The sequence below is a fragment of the Oryx dammah genome, unplaced genomic scaffold, assembly GCF_014754425.2.
Source record: "Oryx dammah isolate SB20612 unplaced genomic scaffold, SCBI_Odam_1.1 HiC_scaffold_16, whole genome shotgun sequence".
Lineage (NCBI taxonomy): Eukaryota > Metazoa > Chordata > Mammalia > Artiodactyla > Bovidae > Oryx > Oryx dammah.
Genome location: NW_024070200.1, coordinates 24,378,329 through 24,399,378, shown reverse-complemented (window position 1 = coordinate 24,399,378; position 21,050 = coordinate 24,378,329). Strand labels below are relative to the sequence as shown.

Here is a 21,050-nt window from a genome sequence, read left to right as displayed (position 1 = left end):
CACCACACCCCTGCCCCCCCCACCCCCCATGCTTTTTATATGGAGGGAAGTAGGCAGGCTATATTAAACAAAGGATCTATGGCTTTTCATTGGCTGAATCTTTGCCACGAAAGAAGTCTTTCTTCCTCACAGGGCATGAGCGCTTCCCCTTCTGGTCTTCCAACTTTATTTAATTGTTGATTCATTTTGACAGAGAAATTTGTCTTATTCAAGCTGCTGTTACTTGGCCTGGACTGTTTTTTTGTTTTATGGAACCAAATCTGTCCTAATAGTCCTCATGTATGATTACTCGAACTAAGGTTACAGTTTTTGAACAATTTCCCCAAGGTGGGGATCACCACTTTCACAGATGGGTTTTATTCAGTATTAAAGGATATGTTTCTAATTGGGAACTATTTCAGCCCAAATTAATCTAAACGATTTTAGCTAGTTCCTTCTTTTGTTATTATTTAGGCAAGAGAGAGAGAGAAGAGAAAGTCCTTTCTAATCTTGATATTAAAATATTTTCCTATGCATTCTTCAAATAATGTTAAAGTTTGTTTTTCCATTTAGACCTTTAATCCCAGATAACTCTGAAGGAGCACCATAGAAAAATGGGAGCAGCATTAGAGAATGGGCTTTTATTGGGCTCCCCACACGTGATCACGAGGAGTGCTTGTGTGGCTGGCTGGGTCCTATGACATTTCTCTGTCTTTGGAAAGCCCTTTCCAAATTAATGGGACAACTTGCCTTGGCCATGTAGAAACATGCTTTTGGACACAAATTTGAGAAATCCCTACGAAACAGGAATAACCAAAGGAAACATTTGAAATTATTAAAAGACTTTTAAATCCTTGGTTTCTTTTTGACCATTTATGCGTTTTCAGTGATATCAGAATATTTTTAAAAATGTAATGAATGCCTATTGATCTGTAGCAGATAATTTTGCTAAAGCCTTCATCTCAGAAGTTCACTCTTCAATATTTTCCCCCCAAATTCCTACCTTCAAAGTAACACATACATTGAGAGAGACGAAGAGCTCCTGTTACATTTGGGGTGGGGTGAATGGGAGATGTTTTTGAATCTACTAGCAAAGAGTTCAAGCTCAGAGTCACTGATCTGCTCAGATTTCTAACCCATGTGAACCCTCAACACACTTTCTCTAATTCTACCAGAGGTAGCCAAGCTGTTCAGACAGAGTTCATCAACTCATAAGCTGCTTTAATTACAGACTGCTTGCTTTATATTACATGGGATGGATTTCCAGAAGTTCTTTTGATTTGTAGTGCTTATTTGCTCCAAGAAATTGTTAAGAAATAGTCTGGACTAGTGGGCCCTTTATCTTTGTTTGCCCTAAGAGATGTTTAAAGTATTAAAACATTTGGTAAATTAAATACAATATAGTGTAGATTGACATTGTTAGTTTAGACTTTAGAGAGAAAAAACTCTGAGTTGAAATGGAGGAAGAGTAGTAAGGAAGAAGCATATGGCTTGAAAACAATTTTTTTCTTCCTCTGAAATAAAATGTGATTGTTCAGCCTTACTGAGATCCAGGAAATCTCAGAATAAAGTTAAATATGCTCTTGTAATACAACCCAGCACAAAGGAAACCTGGCTTCCTTTCCTGCAGATTTAGAGGCCATGCTATTTTATTGAGTATCCCCTATGTGTTTGGTACTTTATTGGCCCAACTCTTTGTGCAAAAAGCCTTAACCAACCCATTACCAACTCTAATGGCAAAGCAGAGAATTTAGTGATAGTCCTTGCAGCAGATACAAGTGTTCAAAGAGGTACATTGGTTGTATCTGCTTCTCTATCCTTTCAAGAATAGATACTTGAGACTTAGGAGACATTCTCATTTCTACCAATTCTTAACTTTCAACAACCAAAAATAAGCACCATTATAAAATGAGATAGAAAACATCAAAAACTCATCTATCCCTGAAGCTTCCATTTTGCCCAGAGAGAGACAGAAGTAATTCACTGATGAGCTTATGTCACTGGCATAGTTCTCATCATCTGATTCTATAACCTAGATCAGCATCTGAGAACTTGGAAAGTTAGTCATCTGCTACGGCATGTTGTAGAAGACTGAATCACTCCATCATATTGCTTCTTTTAACCCTTCAAATGGAAACTTTCAGGCTTGGGATGAATATAGAAGAATAAGAGATGGAATATTGAATAAAGTTCAGGAGTAGGGTAGAATTTGAAACAATGAGAAAGTGACCCATTTATTTTTATTTATTTGGCTGTGCTGGGTCTTAGTTGCCTCATGCAGGATCTTTAGTTGTTGCATGTGGGATCTAGTTCCCCAACCAGGGATTGAACCCGGGCTCCCTGCATTGGGAGCATGGAGTCTTAACCATTGGACCACCAGGAAACTCCCATTTATTTACACTGAAAATTAAAAAAAAAAAAAGAGCTTAAACTTGCTTAAATGACACAGGGTTGCAACTTCTCTGGTGATGCAGTGGCTAAGACTCGGTGCTCTCAACACAGGGGGGCCTTGGTTTGATCCCTCGTCAGGAAACTAGACCCCACACACTGCAACTAAGAGTTAAGAGTTCAAATGCCATAGATTCCACATACTGCTACAAAGATCCCATATGCCCCAGCTAAGACCCAGTGCAGCCAATAAGTAAGTAAATATTTTTTTTAAATAGCCACTCCTGGTTTTCTTTTGTCAATGTTTGCACGCTATATCTTTCCCATCCTTTTAACTTCTAAGCTACCTATATAGTTAAATTTGAAGTGATTTCTTATAGAAATCAGCATATAGTTAGATCATATTTTTTAATCCATTTTGTCACTCTCTTTTTAAAATTAATAGACTATTTGAGCACTTGGAGATTTACAGAAAAATAGAGCAGGAAGTACAGCATTCTCATATAGCTCATAATCCTGGTTACCCACATTAGTCTCTTCCATTTAGTGTGGTACATTTGTTACAATTGATATGTCACCATCGATACACTATTATTAACTAAAGCCCATGGTTTATATTAGGACTCACTTTTTGTGTTGTATGGGTCTTAACAAATCTATAATGACATGTAGCCATCATTATAGTATCATATAGATTAGTTTCCAGTCCTAAAAATTGTCCCGTTCATAGCAAAATTGAGCGTAAGATTCAGATTCCCAATATACCCCTATCCTCACATACATAGTCTCCCAGATTATCAACATACCCCATCAGAGTTGTGATTTGTTATAATTGATGAACCTACAATGACATGTTAATATCACCCAAAGTCCATAGTTTATATTAGGATTCACTCTTGGTGTACATTCTATGAATTTGGACAAATATTAATATAAAGATATGTTGTTGCTGTTTAGTCGCTAGGTCATGTCCGGCTTTTTTGTGACTCCATGGACTGTGGCCGGTCAGGCTTCTCTGTCCACGGGATTTCCCAGGCAAGATTACTGGAGTAGGATTGCCATTTCCTTCTCCAGGGGATCTTCCTGGACCAGGGACTGAACTTGTGTATCCTGCATTGGCACATGGGTTCTTTACCTTTGCGCCACCAGCGAGGCCCATGTGCACCATTATAGGATCATATGGAGTAGTTTCCCTGTCTGCTAAACCTCCTGAGCTCCACCTATTCATCCCACTCTCCTCCCTAATCTCTGGTGACCACTGATCCTTTTACTAGCTCAATAGGTTTGGCTTTCCCAGAATGTCATATAGTTGGAATCATATAGGATGGAGCCTTTTCAGATTGGCTTTTTTTACTTAGTGATTATGTATTTAAAGTTCTTCCATGTCTTTTGATGGTTTGATAGCTCATTTCTTTTTAGTGTTGAATGATATTTCATTGTCTATTTGTACCACAGTTTATTCATTCACCTACTGAAGGATATCTTGATTGCATCCAGGTTTTGTAATTATGAACAAAACTACTTATAAACATTAGTATATAGATCTTCATGTGGATACAAGTTTTAAGTTTTCAACTTCTTTGTGTAAATAACAAGGAGTGTAGTTGTTACGTTGATATATTTTGTAAGAAACTGCCAAACTTTCTTCCAAAGTGACTGAACCATTTTGCATTCCCACCAACAATGAAAACGAGTTCTCGTTATTCTATATCCTCAGCAGCAGCTGGGAAAGAGAGAGAAAGAGAGAAAGACAATGTTGAGAGGAAGAGGTTGATATTCCTTGGTTTACACAGAAAGCCAATAAAGCCCCTGCACGGGGCTTGCTCTTTCATGAAGGCCTCAGGCGCCCTCTCAATGGGGTGAAGGCGCAGAGCACCTTCTCGAGAGGGTCTTAGAAGCCCGGGCAGGAAAGTGAACTCAGAGAGCCTCTGCGCTCCAAGGGATCAACCTGAAAAAGAGAGGGAGAGAGAAAGAAAGAGAGAGAGAAAGAATGACACGGGGAGACCAAGCTTCAGCGAGCGAGGCCCGCAACTTTGTTTTCAAAGGGAGCTTTTATACCCTGAGTTGTACACAGAGAATAATGGAAGATGCAGAGTCATGCAGGGTCAGCAGTCCTGACTCTTATCGAGACCAGGCTTTCTTTCTGCATACTTTTCCATATACAAAGGTCTTATGTGATTTATATCATCTTCTGGCCAGGAGGCCTGCTAACATTTTATGACCCTTTTTTTCTGATAAAGGTTCAGTTCAGTACAGTTCAGTCGCTCAGTCATGTCTGACTCTTCGCGACCCCATGAATCGCAGCATGCCAGGTCTCCCTGTCCATCACCAACTCCCGAAGTTCACTCAGACTCATGTTCATCGAGTCAGTGATGCCATCCAGCCATCTCATCCTCTGTCGGCCCCTTCTCCTCCTGGCCCCAATCTCTCCCAGCATCAGAGTCTTTTCCAATGAGTCAACTCTTCACATCAGGTGGCCAAAGTACTGGAGTTTCAGCTTTAGCATCATTCCTTCCAAAGAAATCCCAGGGTTGATCTCCTTCAGAATGGACTGCTTGGATCTCCTTGCAGTCCAAGGGACTCTCAAGTCTTCTCCAACACCACAGTTCAAAAGCATCAATTCTTTGGCGCTCAGCCTTTTTCACAGTCCAACTCTCACATCCATACATGACTACTGGAAAAACCATAGCCTTGACTAGACAAACCTTAGTCGGCAAAGTAATGTCTCTGCTTTTGAATATGCTGTCTAGGTTGCTCATAACTTTTCTTCCAAGGAGTAAGCATCTTTTAATTTCATGGCTGCAGTCACCATCTGCAGTGATTTTGGAGCCCCCCCAAAATAAAGTCTGACACTGTTTCCACTGTTTCCTCATCTATTTCCCATGAAGTGATGGGACCGGATGCCCTGATCTTCGTTTTCTGATTGTTGAGCTTTAAGCCATCTTTTTCACTCTCCTCTTCCACTTTCATCAAGAGGCTTTTTAGTTCCTTTTCACTTTCTGCCATAAGGGTGGTGTCATCTGCATATCTGAGGTTATTGATATTTCTCCCGGCAATCTTGATTCCAGCTTGTGTTTCTTCCAGTCCAGCATTTCTCATGATGTACTCTGCACAGAAGTTAAATAAGCAGGGTGACAATATACAGCCTTAACGTACTCCTTTTCCTAGTCAACCAGAAAACTTATTTTCTCTAAAAGTGATTTTTTATCTAAAGTCTGGCACCACTCTCAGAAAGTACTAAATAAAAGTTACATTTTTCATAGATCAAAGGTACTGTGGGTTACAACAAAAGAGAGAATTTATTAACTCAAGGTCTAATGTTGTTAATACCAAGACTACTGCTTATTTTTCTATATATCAACTATATTAATTAATGCACTCCCGGGTACACAATGAATAAAAGATATGAAAGCTTGGCAGCAAGCATTGGCTCAACAATGAAATCCTTCACCAATACTATTCTAATAATTTTTATCTCCTCGAAAGGCTCTATATTTTTAGAATGTTTTAAGCTTCCCGTGCCTGTCATGGTTGGGAGGCTGTGAACAATCATAGTTGTAAGAGTCCGGATAAACCTCTCAGGCAAGTTAGAAGGCCATCAGAGGGGTTTGAATTGAAACACTTCTATCATGCCCAGGAGACTTATTAACTAAAGCCCTAAGTTGACTTTTTCCAGAGAAAGGTGGTTGGGGATAGCTCCCTGTTAATGTCAGAGAGTTGGTGAAAGGCATAAAATAGTAAGACAGACAGATTCTGGTTTGTGGGTAGATGCTCGAGCAGGTCCAGGGGGTCCCTCGAGTCCTGATCTGCCTTGCTTGTCAGGTCTCTTCCACATGACTTTGTCATGAGTGGGATCTCCTGTGCTAGCTCCCGGCAGTTGGCATCTTTTTTCTCCCTTCAATTTGAGTTCCTTCTAGCTCTTGGTATAATTTTAATTGAATCATGGACATTTTTTGCATTATGAGACTCCAGATGCTATTTAAACTGTCTGTCAGTAGCTGGCCTTCCCTGACCCCACTGACAGAAGCTGGGGCTGAACCTTGTGACTGCCAGATGCAAGCGTTAAGTCAAGGTTATCCACTCAGCCTGTGTTACCACCAGAAATTGGGTGCTTCTCGTTATTGCTGGGTGAGTCTTGGCCCCACACCAGGTCTCCACTGACACTGCACAGGGATAGAGGGACCATTCATTCCTGGCTGATGGGGATGAAAGTCCAGGATCTGTACTTGGTCATCTGTGGCCCTACACCAGTGGGGGTGTTGACACTTCATTTTATCCTTATGAAGGTGAGGTCTAGGTTCCCTATTTTGTCTTTGCTGGTGTGGGTGTGAATAAGGCCAGTTTTTTTCTATGGCTGGAACAGACTGGTTATTGTCTGAAAAGGAAATAGCATTTATTTTAAAAAAATTTTCAGAATTGTGTTTCTTAACACGGGTGGGTATATTCCTAACTTTCTTTTTTCTTTTTAATAAGAATCCCTGGGAGAGAATGTTACTGTTCTGACAGGAGGTATCTTACTCCTAACGGGTTTGGGCAGAAAAGACTCAATTCACAGCTTGAGCCTCAGGTACAACAAAACATTGGTTCCTATCATGTGTATTTATCACATGTAGAAGCCCAATTCTGATTTGTAAAAAATCCCAGAAACTCAGAATACTTGAAAAAAAAAATGTATCATTTTATTTGTACACTTAAAAAGTTGTACATAGAAACTTATAATACAGTTGTGTAAAACTGAAAGAACTGTCAAGGAAAAGGGAGGGTGTTACCTTTATTGACTGATCATTAAGGAAGTTAGAGAAATAAAACAAAAACACAATAAAATGTTTAAAAAATTAAAGAACATTTTCCAGGTACAAATTTTATAAATACAAAACAAATTCACAAATTACTTTGAATGCTAAATAAATATCTAGTTAATAAACTCAGACTCAATACCTCCAGCCAGCACTGGTACAGCACTTCAAGGATATAAAATTGGATTCATTCATGTGTAGTGTTGAAAGAATGTGCTCATTAAACAATTCTTAGATGTATATACTTTTCCCTAAACTGTGCTATAATGGAAGATTTTTCTGTGTAGATAAATCTCCCTTAATACCACACTTCTAAAAAAAGGTCAATGACAAAATAAATCATACATGGAAAAATATTTTCTGAGATATTGGGACACATGAATGATCTCAAAATGTACAAAAACCTCTGTAAACCAGTACTGTATCCAATACATCTATCAAACTTATTAGATACTGAACAAAACTGTAGCAAAGGAAATCTTTCCTACATTCTCCTGAGTGCTTAATATTAAAGTTGAGAATATAGTGCAGGCCACACTTCAATGTGGTCAATCAGCTGTTATTGCTTTATACATACATGTCTGCTTTAGAGCATGATTTAATCTTCCATTTTCATGAACAATTTGATTTCTTCATATCCTTTAGAAGGACAAAATTAGATTCGTGACTTTTTTGCAGCCGGTGGTGTGCTAACTTGATCCACATTCCCAGATGTGACATGGAGTCCAAGTTTTTGAGCCTGAATATGAAAAAATGCTTGAAGCCTAGTTCCAGCTTTTGCTTCACTTGTGTTACGAGGGTTGTACTCAAAGCAGTTCGAAAACATTAATTCAATATCATCAATAAACTCAGCTAGAATGAAAAAACCAAATGAGATTAGATGAAATTCAATTACAAATATAATCTTTGTTGGTATCATATCTGGAAATCTCATTAAGAAAATGTAAGGCCACTTTCTTTTTAGAAATTGAAAACTGAAACAAGGTGGAAGAACTGAAGCTTAATATTTAATTAGATGTATTTTATATAACTGTACAGAACGTCTATTAAGATCAGATTCTATAAAATATCTTTAACTTATCTAATCCCCATCCATCTTTCATTTCCATATATGCATGTATATGCATTTTAGGGATTTCTTGGGATGCCATCTACACAATTACATTAATAGGCATCATTGAAAGAAAAACAGCCTCTACTTCCTTAAAAATAATTATGAGAGAAAAACATAAATTACTCACATGCTAATTTATATTCACACTTGTTCACTTTTTCACGAATTATATTTAAGGCAATGGGCTTTTTGATGATGTCATAATAGTCTGGGACCTGTAAAATAATTCAAATATATCTCTCCTATAGACAATTTATTGAAGATAAGTAGTCAAATATATGCAAGTTCTGCACTTAAAAGCAACTGAATATTAACCTCTGAATACTATTATTCCATTAAAATTACATAATACATTTTAGTCATTATAATGTTATAAAAGATTATTTGATACTGTAAAAGTCTCTCTCTATATATACACATATATGTATCTATAAAAAACTTCTTTAATGAGCATGACTACATTTGTAATGAAGAGTAAAACATGTATAACAAAATTTGGCACGAAAAACTACTCAGGAAAAACAAGTTGCAGTCCAATTGAGAGCTAATTTTTGTAAGATGCTATTTCAATTAACCCTTCACATTTTGGCTCTATAAGGCTCAAAACAGAAATCTGATGATGTCACTTTCTCATTCAGAAACCTTGATATTGACAAATGAGGCCCTTTACAATCCAGTTGTGTCTGAGCCCCTCTAATACACCCTCTGCTCCATTCAAACTATATCCATCATTCCCATATTCTCATTTCTAGGTCTTTAACTTGTCCTCTTTCCCTAAGATGTCCTTATTCCATTTGTCACTGTTGAAATTCCATTTTTCTTCCATAAAAAAACTTTCTAATTCCTGCTATTTCCTCCCTCTGAAATGCTCAAATCTATCCTCTTTTTTCTACTTCTGCAAGACCAGTATAACTTCCAGTACAGTACTCTTAACACTGCCCTGTCTCTGCTCTGGCACATCATATTCTGCCATACATATGTAAATAACCACAGCACCACCTCAAACTCCTTAGTTAGGTTATGCCATCTCTGTTAAGAGTACGTTTTATATCAATGTTTCTCAAAATGGGGTTCCTGGACCAGCACTATCAGCATCATTTGGGCATCATCCCAGACCTAGGGACTCAAGGACTCTGGGGTGGGGCCCAGTCAGCTGTGTTTTAACAAGCCCTCCGTTGATTCTGGTGTATGCTAACGTTTAAGAAACACTATTTTACATAAGAGAAGTACCAAAAATGGTACTTAGTTGAATCAACTCTATTCATATTCATTACACAGAATAAAAACAGCGAGGTTACTGCAACATACTGTCATCGTTTATAAGAATCAGTCACAGGACTAGAAAGGACTGAGAAGACTATGTTAACTTCATTTTCTTCAATATAGGAACCAACTGTCCAAGTTTTGCCTTGTTTTCTAAGTAGACAGTGACTAAATAAGCATTTTGACCACCTCAAGTTGCCATGCAGACTAAATCAGATAATATATACAAATATATTTTATACAGTCCAGTATTATTACCTGAATTTTAGAAACGAGTTTCAAAAAAGGCCAGCTATCATCATGCCGTACCAATTCCACAACAAGTTGTTCAAAAGCAGACAGTTCATGAACTCCTCCCTGTCGACCTGAACTCCTTCGATTAAGTGTCATAGGGGATGATTCTGAACAAATAATTATATTAACTTTAGGTGATGATAAAATGAAGTATTTGGTCAATACAAACAATTATCAGAATAAAAAAGATAGCTGGTAATCACTCCCTAACAATATTTAACAATAAGTTAAATAAGGCATATAAATACAAACTACATTCAAACAGAAAATCAACACTCTACACCCTGATGTTAAACTAACATATATTCTGAGAGACAGGTAAATCTGGACCAAGTGTTCATTATTTTCTTTTGATCTTAAAAATTTCAAATTGAAATAAACACTCATTGGGAATAGATTGGTGTATAAAGAGTGTAATACAAAAGTAATTCTAGAACACAAAGTTTTTGGGTTGTTCTAAAAATATGTTTTCAACTACAGTAAGATGAAAGCAAGCAATCGTCTGGTATTTCTTGAAATACATCCTTAAGAAAATAACCTCTTCAGATCTAGAAACCTGGCCTCTTTATAAATTACCTTGCATAACAGAAAATATTTCTCAATGATGAAATAAAAGATTGTTCTTAGAAATCTAACTTCATATGGAGAATTTCCTTAAATCAAAATGCTTTTTCATAAAATTTAAGGTATATCATGAGATCTAAGGTGTATGAATTAGCAGGAAAGGGTAGCATAGTCCATAGATAAATCTAGGTGTTTAAATTCCCTGCTTAAATGTAAATCCACACATTTCCCTGTTTATTTGTCCTTACAACCATGTTACAAATCGGTTAAAAACATTTTTTTCCAGCAAGGTTTTTTTTTTTTTAATAAAAATGCTTCAGGTGTATTATTTTCCAAATAGCTTGGGGTTCAGGATTGTGGAAGAGCAAAACACGTAAGAGGATAGGAAAAGCTCAATTAGATCTTGGTACAAAGTTACCTCATATCCACAACCCACCAAACCTGACAACCTGAGGACTGCATTGTTGCATTCTTTCACCAATGAATTAATCCTGTCATGTGTTTATGCAGTACAAGCTACCTAAAATTCTTCAAAGAACAGTAATTAGCATTAAAATTTTAATTGGAGGATAACTGCTTTACAATGCTGTGTTGGTGCTGTACAACAGTGTGTATCAGCTATAAGTATACATATAACCCTTCCCTCTTGAGCCTTCCTCACACCTGCCCTGCCTCCCCCATCCCACCCCTTGAGGTTGTCATAGAGCAATGAGCTGAGCTCCCTGTGCTATAAAGTTGCTTCCCATTAGCTATCTATTTTACAAATAGTAGTGTATTTATGTCAATGACTAGTAGCATTTTTTATGTGTAACTTCTTTTTGAAATATCAAGGTTTTATTACCACTGATAAAGAAAAAAGAGGATACAGCATTAAAGAGTTAAATGGGTAAAGAGATTACATAGATAAATGTGACAAATAATTTATCATATAATAAATATGATAAAAACAACATAGCCCTATATGTATGTAAACAATTTATATATTATATATAAATATTTAAAAAATTATCAGAATAAAAAAGATAGCTGGTAATTACCCTCTAACAATATTAATGTTCCCAACTCTCCCTTGTCCCCAAATTCAGTATATCAGGTGGGAACCTTACCAAATTACCAATTGGAGCTTGTCTAGGTGATGTTGAGTATGGACGTTTTGAAGGAAGCAAAGGTGGATGAGAATGAAATGTATTATAATGTGATATACTGAGGTTGTTCAAGTGCTGGGAGCCAGCACACGAGATCCCACCCATGACAAGGTCATGAGGAGAAGACCTGACAAGCAAGGCAGATCAGGACTCCAGGGATTTCGAAAAGCTGCCCCGGCATTCACCTTAAAGATGATATCTATCTTTCTGATGCTTGCTATACTAGACTGCTCCCTAATTTCTGTGACACAGGCAGAAGGCATTCCCTGATCTCTTTCAGAACAAAATCAACTTAAAACTTTAATCAAAATGTCCCCCGGACAGTGGCATCCTATAAGATTATCCGGGATGAGAAGAGTATTTCAATCTGAACCCCTTTTGCTAGCATTTTAGTTTGCTTGACTAATGTGTTTATGCCCTTGGTACTAATGCACATGACTGTTCACAAAACCTTAATCATAAACAGCATAAAGAACCTGAACACACAAAAGGCCCTAATAGGCACAGAGCCCTTCGGGGGGTGAGCAAGCCCTATTAGAAAACATAAAAAATGTCATTCTATAAAGTTGTTACTGGATCAACGCTTGCCTGCTGTGTTCTTGCTCTTAATGTGCTGAGGCTGTACAATAAAAACTATTGTCAGGAATTTAGAAGATAAGAGTTTAGCACTAGTGTGAAAACAATAAAACAATTGTTAATTTTAGCCAAGAGTATAAATTTAGCTGGTGACTTTTGCAAGAGAGCTGACCTTTATGTTTCATTTCTACTATGTTGCAACCTGCTGTACCTTTACCCTATGAGACTGCAACTTTTCTGTTTTCTGTTAAGCTCAAGGCCAGAAGATAATGCACAAAAGTCTACTATGGAAAAGACTCTCATAAACAAAGAAGTATGTAGAAAACATCTTGGGTGTCGTAAAGGACAAACTGATGTAATGTTGGACTAACTCTGTACACTTCTCTCATTTCCCTTTAGAAATGTACTAACTTAGGGTATAAAAACTACTGTGAAAAATAAAGCTGCAGCAGCAGAACAGCAGACCATCAGACCCTTCTGCACACCCTAGTCTGGTCTCTCTCTCTGCTCTTGCCAACGCCGTTCATCCTGAGGGTACCCCCGGATCCTGCCGAGGCTGGACCTCAGCATTCAAGTTTTGGCCAAATTTCTCCATTGATCACAAAACGCTGTTAGCAAATTTCTTTCAAGTACTCTGCTACACTACTACAAACACTAGCAGTGTAGTTTACCTTTATTCCCCAAAGAGCTGCCCCTTCCTTGAACATTATGCTTCAGGTCAGGTTGCTCCCTAAAAACTCTGTATAGTGGACAGCCTTTCAAAAATGATACAAACTATCTCAACATTCAATCGTTCCAGATTACTCAATTTTCTTAGGTGAAAACAGATTAATTTAGAATCTTCATACCTGCAGATTGTCTTTTCCTGCCTCTTCTCTTGGATTCACTATCTTGGAGGGAAAGTTTTGAAGCAACATTTAGAGGACTTGACTGCTCACTTGACTTTGTGGCAATCACCCGGAAGTTAGGGAAGTTGGGACTATTTTCTGGTGTGTTATTAGCACTCTTCCTGCCTCTGCGCTTTCTACGAGGACTAAGTAGTTCCACAAATACATCTGCTTGCAGTGGGCCATGACTCTGGCGAGTAGAACGACTGGAGATTCTTAAAGATTTAGTTTCTGTAGGAGGAGCAGATTTTATCTTTCTTAGGCTTCTACCAGTAGTTTTAGAAGAAATAGTTGTTTTCGGTGTACTCTGCTGACTCCGTGAAGTATATCTTCCAGGGTCTTGTCGTTGGCCACGACTTGAGAAAGATGAGCTAAGTCTCCCTCTTGTTTTAATTGGTAATCTAACTTGTGGTCTTCCTCGTTTTGGTGGGCTATAAACAGTGTTAGAAAACAATTACTGTACAGAGCAATGATGCACATATGATACATCTATCCCCTTGTTCTACTATTCAGCCAATGAGTTTAACACACACAACTTATGTGTTACTGAGACTTATCCTCAGTAACACATGGATAAGTAACATCCTTATTATTCAGTTTTTTCCCCTGGTAGTTCGGAGGGTAGAGAATCTGCTTGCAATGCAGGAGACCTGGGTTTGATCCCTGTGTCAGAAAGATCCCCTGGAGAAGGAAATGGCAACCCACTCCAGTATTCTTTCTTGGAGAATTCCATGGACAGAGGAGCCTGGAGAGCTATAGTCCATGGGATTGCAAAGAGTTGGACATGACTGAGTGACCATCTTTCACTTTTTTTTTAAACTTAGAACTGACGAAATCTAAAATGTACTTTCATTTATTTCTTTGTAATGCAAGGAGAACCTGTAATAATTTCTCAGTATAACTCCAGCACATCACCATGAAAATCAAATCCTAAGTCATGAATAAACTGCAATCAGATCCTCAGAAGAACTGAATAAATGGACTTGACCATGTTGAAAACTTAAAATGCAAATCTTTAGTTTCCATATGCTTCAGGAGACTGTCACTCTTCACTATTATTGATACTGAGGTAACCTACAGTTTTGGCCAATGGGTCCCACAAAAGTAGGCCTTAAACCTACTATTCCTCAACACCAGGCCAAGAATCTCTTTGCTGTATTTTGATGTTTACTGTAAGATACCAAACTATATTCAACCTTTTAATTGCCTTTATGTTGCAGATAAAGATGATACAATCCCATTAAGCCTCCTATATCCATCTCCCCATATACCTGAACCTCTGGTTTGCCTAAAATATTTCCAAGAATTTTCCAAGTTCTTCATTGTCTTTATGCTTAATGTAATCCTGCTGAGTCGGCACTAGTGAACAACTTGCTGGAAGTAGAGGGGCTGGCTCTCTCTCACCTCCCTCGGGCTGTGACCTTTTTGGACTGTGTCATTCCAGTTGCCCTTGCTGCACACTCACTTTCTTGGTTCCAAGTATGTCATGTGTGCATGCTCAGTCGCTCAGCCCTGTCCACTTCTTTGCAACCCCATGGACTATAGCCCTCGAGGCTCCTCTCTTGTGGAATTTACCAGGCAAGAACACTGGAATCGGCAGCCATCTCCTACTACAGGGGATCTTCCCGACTCAGGGACTGAACCTGCATCTCCTGTGTAGGCAGGTGGATTCTTTACCACTGAACCATCTGGGAAGCGATTCCACATGAACGGAGTTCAAATGTTGAAAACAGATGGAGAGTCTTAGAGACAAACAAGAAGAGACTGCCCAGCAGGAATAACCAAATCCATTCATTAGGCCTGGGTGACACAGCTTGTGCTAAGTTGTCAAATACTTGGCTATGCACCAGTATAGTGTAGTAGTGTAGTAGGTGCTGACGTGGCAGGAGTATAAAAATACAACGTGCTTCCTGGCATTTCTCGCTGTTGACTACCAAGATCACCAATATTTGGGTATAACTTCTTGAGAAAGCAGAACATGCATCCAGAGCTGTGCTCATCTGTATCTCCTAGCTGTCCTCTGGACTGCTTGCTAAAGTAAAAACCTTAAAGTAATAACCTTAATGAGGCTCTGACTTGACATCCTATCCAAACTTAAACTCATACTTGACTTTGTTACCTGGCTAAGTTCACACAAGGACTATACTCCTTTGGGAATAATTTCATATGTTTATAATACATAAAAAACAAGAGGAACTTTACAACACTACACTGCACACTTGTTTTTTAAAAATTAGAGGCCCAACCATTCCATTTGTTTGAAAAGTCAAGAGATTGCCTAGTCATGACTCACGAACTCTCATTTTATTTCATGTTAGGATTTACCTGACTTCTTCTTCTTCTTGAGAATCATCTTCATCTTGTTCTACCTCATACTCTTCCTCTTCACTTGGACCCTCTTCTTCATCATCATCAACTTCATCATCCTCACCTTCCATACTACCTTCCATCTCATCATCACTTTCCAAGGATGGTCTCTGTCTAGAGGAGAGTCTTCTAGAACGCTGCTTTGGCCGACACTCTGGACAAAACCAGTCTCCTTCCGGCACAGTCTGATAAATCACATAAATGATCAGTAATCACCTCTCACTCAAAATCTCAATTCTAATCTGAGAAGCAGAAGAAGAAAAAAAAATACCTTGAGCTTCGGTCGAACGCAGTAGGTATGGTGACCCCGATCACAGCCATCACAAAGTACCATGTTTTCAGCATCACCCTTCTTTCGGCATATCTTGCAACGGGCATTCAGTATAGATTTAGACCATATCACACTACGATCCAGGGTGGAGAGATGAAGAAAGACTTGGGATAGACTAGCAGAAGAAAGGAGAGACTCTCTCCAACGGTCCAGGACTGTTTTATAAGAACGCCCACTGTCACTGGCATCTTAAATGAAAGGGAAAGTAATTAAAACTTCCTAGGCAAACCCTAGACATCTCCTAGAACTATTTTTCTTGGTATTGTTAAATAGGTAAGAATTTAGAGTTCTTCTCTCCTAATACTTCACAAAAAGACCATATTGATATTAAAAACAAAAAATTTATGATAAAGAAAATTTGCTGAGCCACACCTTGTTTATGACATGAAGAATTACTTAAATCTGTAAAACAAATCCTTGGGGATTTCAACAGTTAAAAGAGAAAAATAACTTAGGGCAATGTGTTCTCAATCTAGCAATCTAGTTCTTTGTATCAAATCTTGATCTTATTTAGAAAGTTGGCTAAATACAATAACAAGTCAGCTACTATTCATATGAATCAAGAATGTCACTGCCTCATTTGCAGATAAAAGACCGATTGCTCTTTAAGTTAAGTCTCAATCATATTTGAGGTTTCTTTTGGGGCTAATGAAAATGTTCTGAAGTTGGCGGTGCATAACAGTACAACTGTGAATACATTAAAAACCACTGAACAGAACAATTTAAAAAGGGTGAATTTTATATATGTGAAATATGGTTCAATGAAACTGTTACTAAAAATATCAATTATGCATAAATGCCAACTATATTGCCTCCTGTATCTAAGAAAATATTATTTTTAAAATAAGGTAAATTTAAAAAATGTTAATATCCCCTTAAAAATAACTTTCAGTACCAATTTTTATACAGAAACACTTGACTCTATTAAGAATCATTTGACTGGATGCTATTAATCTAGCTAGTCTATCATTTTACATTGGCATGTGATATTGACCTCAAATTGATCTTCACTACTGCAACTACCTTAGTTTTCCTAAGACATTATACTTAACTATAAAGTGCATACCACATCACATCAAAATTCTGCAAGATATATCCTCAAATGGAATCTCATGGATAGCAGCATGACAGTTAAGAAAACATAGGCTATGGAGTCAATCTGCCTTGAGGTGAGCACTAGCTCCCCTATACAGCTGGGCAAGGTACTTAAGGTACCTCAGGTGCCTCAGCAGCAGTATGTGGCTAGCTTATACCGCTGATTAAATGAGATAATATACGTAAGATATGTACACTCTCTGTCACAGTGTAAATGCTTCTATTGTTATTATTCCTGCATTGTATTTTCCCTCCAATATGCAGCATTTTAGAAGATATGAAACAAGTCTACTCTATGACCCCTGCTCTTAAGAAAATTTTAATATAGCTGGGAGGATGAAGATGTACACAATGAGGGGAAGTCATAAAGCAAGAGACCTATCAAACACCAGTAGATCTTGAACTTTTTTTTTGACTGTTAGGCAGAAGGGAGAGACAGGACATGAAACCTAGGGCGCACTCACTGTGGTCAATCTTCCCTTAAAAGTTAGGGCCCCAAAAGGCTGCATCTGTTAAGTGTCAGGGTGGAAACAGGTACTACAAAGAAGGAAGCAGGCAAGGAAATCTGCTCATCTAGAGTGTGATATTGGGTGGAAAGGGGAAATATATCTATTTTATGTAACTACAAGCAAAGCCTTGAACAGGTTTAAAACCTAAAAAAACACAAGCTAAGATTTTAAAGTGGCCCAGGTGACCAGAGTTCTAGAAAAACATCTATTTCTGCTTTATTGACTATGCCAAAGCCTTTAATTGTGTGGATCACAATAAACTGTGGAAAATTCTGAAAGAGATGGGAATACCAGACCATTTGACCTGCCTCTTGAGAAACCTATATGAAGGTCAGGAAGTAACAGTTAGAACTGGACATGGAACAACAGACTGGTTCCAAATAGGAAAAGGAGTACATCAAGGCTGTATATTGTCACCCTGCTTATTTAACTTCTATGCAGAGTACATCATGAGAAATGCTGGGCTGGAGGAAGCACAAGCTGGAATCAAGATTGCCAGGAGAAATAGCAATAACCTCAGATATGCAGATGATACCGCCCTTATGGCAAAAAGTGAAGAAGAACTAAAGAGCCTCTTGATGAAAGTGAAAGAGGAGAGTGAAAAAGTTGGCTTAAAGCTCAGCATTCAGAAAAATAAGATCATGGCATCTGGTCCCATCACTTCATGGCAAATATATGGAGAAACAGTGGAAACAGTGTCAGACTTTATTTTGGGGGGCCCCAAAATCACGGCAGATGGTGATTGCAGCCATGAAAGTAAAAGACGCTTACTCCTTGGAAGAAAAGTTGTGACCAACCTAGATAGCATATTCAAAAGCAGAGATATTACTTTGCCAACAAAGGTCCGTCTAGTCAAGGCTATGGTTTTTCCAGTGGTCATGTATGGATGTGAGAGTTGGACTGTAAAGAAAGCTGAATGCTGAAGAATTGATGCTTTCAAACTGGGAGTCCGTTGGACTGCAAGGAGATCCAACCAGTCTATCCTAAAGGTAATCAGTCCTGAATATTCATCAAAGGACTGATGTTGAAGGGGAAACTCCAATACTTTGGCCACTTGATGAGGACAGCTGACTCTTGAAAGGACCCTGATACTGGGAAAGATTGAAGGTGGGAGGAGAAGGGGACGACAGATAATGAGACAGTTGGATGGCATCACCGACTCAATGGACATGAGTTGAGTGGACTCCAGGAATTAGTGATGGACAGGGAGGCCTGGCATGCTGTATTCCATGGGGTCACAAAGAGTCGGACACGACTGAGCGACTGAACTGACCTGGTGACCTCAGGAATGGCAGAAACAACGGCAAATCTCTGCAATGAAGAAACTTCTGCAGATTAAGTTCTATGGAGTGAGTTAATAGTCAAAACCCACAAGGCACATGTGAAAACAAAACACTATAAGCAAGAGCCTGCAGAATCTGATCCACAAAGAGGCATGAGACACAGAATTAGACACTATATAAATTAACCGTGTTTAACATGTCTTAAGAAATAAAAATTTGAAAATATGCATAAATGACCAAGCCATTTGAAAAAGCATCTAGATCTCTAAAAATAATTGTATAACTCAATGAGCGAAGGAGAAAAATGGATGGGTCAAATGACTCTTCAGACAAAGCTAAAGAGAAATATTAGCAAAGAGGGACATAAATGCAATAATATAGTTCATGTGATTTACTTCCTTCCTCTCATTTTGTGCTTCTATTTATCCTAATTTTCTAATGTAAGTCTTCATGGAAAGTTCTGGCCTAAGTGGGACTCTCCAAGGAAGAAAGCAACAAGAGCTGCTAGTTGAAAGATCTTAAAGAAATATTTCTGGGTAAATCAGAGGGTATTCTTATTGGTAATGGCAAGAAATAAGATTGCAGAGACCAATGTGGAAGAATGGAAGAAAAATTACGACAAACCTTTGGAACATTAAAAGTCAGTTTGACTGGTTCTTGACTCAACAGCGGGTGAAACTATGGGTTTTGATCCAAGATGTGTTTTAAGAAAAATAACCCAGTGGTAGCTCCATTTTTATCCTACCTACTCCAATCCATTTAAAATATTCTAAATATGAAATATAAATGGATGTCCATATTTTTCTATTTTCATATAACTACTTTAGAAAGGATAAAAAATAGTATATAAAATTGATTCCATTTTTTCTGTTAATTGTTTTCTCATCTTAAACTTTGCTTCTCCAGATTATACAATTCTCAAGGGCAGAAATGTCTTTCATTTTCCATTAAGCTAGTACAGATAAATTCCTCAAGATATTGCTAATTAAATGCATTTTACTAATATAAAATATTGGTAGATTCATATGATCAAATATCACACCAGGAGATTTTATGCTGTTAACTGCCACTATACAGTAATTCATGTCACCATGCCATGCAGGCTTCCCTAGGAAATAAAACAATAACATCTCCTACTCCAGAATTCTCCCTGTGCTCATAAAGGAAAAAACAATGTGAATAAATACTATATGTAAAACAAGTACACATAAATTCCATAGATGTTCATTCTTTAACAATAACTAAGTATACTAAGGTTAAACAATGTCAGTTTTTTATATAACAGGGTAAAAGAGTTTGATTAGCTGAGGTATGAAATGTATCAAGAGAAAGAAAAATTTTAAGAAGATTCCTATGATCCAGTCAGTTTGATAAGCTTGCCCTCAACCCTATTCTCTCCAAAAAACCAAATTTAAGGTTTTTCTTTCAAAAGCTAAAAATGTAAATCAATATTCAACAGTAAAATCATAATTCCTTAAAAATATAAAATTCTTTAAAAAGTTAAATATTTATCATCTCTCATACTAGATTGATCTTCCTCTTTTTCTTGTCCCTTTTTTTTTTCTATCTCCCTTTTTTGATCTTTATTAATTTCTGTGTTACCAAGTTTCAAATTGATAAAGTTAGTTTGACAATTTCCCCCCACAGCTTAAGGGTTTAACCATAAGCATGACTTAATAAATTATTAAATTATCAACCTAAAACAATTATCACATCTTACCTAAAATTAAGTGAAATATGATTATGTTCCCCAAGTTAAAAAAGCCAAGTTTTATCAATGTGGTTGATCACTAGAATAAGAGGGACATCTAGAGAAGGTGGAACATAAGTAGAAATTTTACTTATTTGATTCTTCAAGAAACTGAAATAATTTCTGAAGTTAAACTGGGAAAATTTCTACTATAGTTAATTTGCTATGTTGAAAAATTATCAAAAATAGAGAATTTTAATGTTTTCTATCTCAAATATTCATAAAGTGGAACACCGTTTTCTCTCCTGGATTAAGTACATATTCTTGATTACCTTTCTCCAAATATTTAGACTACCTTAAAACCCTAGAGATACTTCCATTTCCTGCTGTTTCATTCAAAATAGAGCATTCAAAGGCTTAAAGAATTACAGACACCAGTTCTATTAGCTTTGAGGCAGCAATGGTAGGCGGTAACATCCATTATTACAAATGATCAACATCTTACTCTGACCAACATTTACAAAGTAAGGTAAGCTGAACACTTACAAAGTAAGTAACGTAAGTTGAATTTGTCTTATTTCATTTATTTTTTCTTTTATATGTCTCAGGATGAAATGAATGTCTAAACACTGCTGTATACAAACAAGCATAGGGAACACTATAGTTCTCTGCTCTTGTATAATCTATTAGATGTAAACTGCAATATCTCTCAGTGTCAATGTTTTCCCTTTGTCTAAATATTTAATAAAAGGTACTGATGAAAATTCAA

The 21,050-nt window shown here is 37.4% G+C and overlaps 1 protein-coding gene across 2 annotated transcripts in view; it reads right to left on the bottom strand.

Annotated features, from left to right (window-relative positions):
• Positions 1–7,021: 7,021 nt before the first annotated feature.
• The window catches only part of BAZ1A (bromodomain adjacent to zinc finger domain 1A), an 83,887-nt gene continuing 69,858 nt past the window's right edge, over positions 7,022–21,050 (bottom strand). The window contains exons 20-25 of one of the 2 annotated variants that reach the window (XM_040256769.1): positions 15,645–15,892; positions 15,332–15,558; positions 12,968–13,437; positions 9,799–9,941; positions 8,405–8,492; positions 7,022–8,015 (exon numbers count right to left, since the gene is read on the bottom strand). In XM_040256769.1, the coding sequence (XP_040112703.1) occupies positions 7,819–8,015; positions 8,405–8,492; positions 9,799–9,941; positions 12,968–13,437; positions 15,332–15,558; positions 15,645–15,892 (1,373 nt within the window). In that variant the 3' untranslated portion in view covers positions 7,022–7,818. The remainder of the gene's footprint in view (positions 8,016–8,404; positions 8,493–9,798; positions 9,942–12,967; positions 13,438–15,331; positions 15,559–15,644; positions 15,893–21,050) is intronic. The other variant, XM_040256771.1, reaches the window with a different exon arrangement.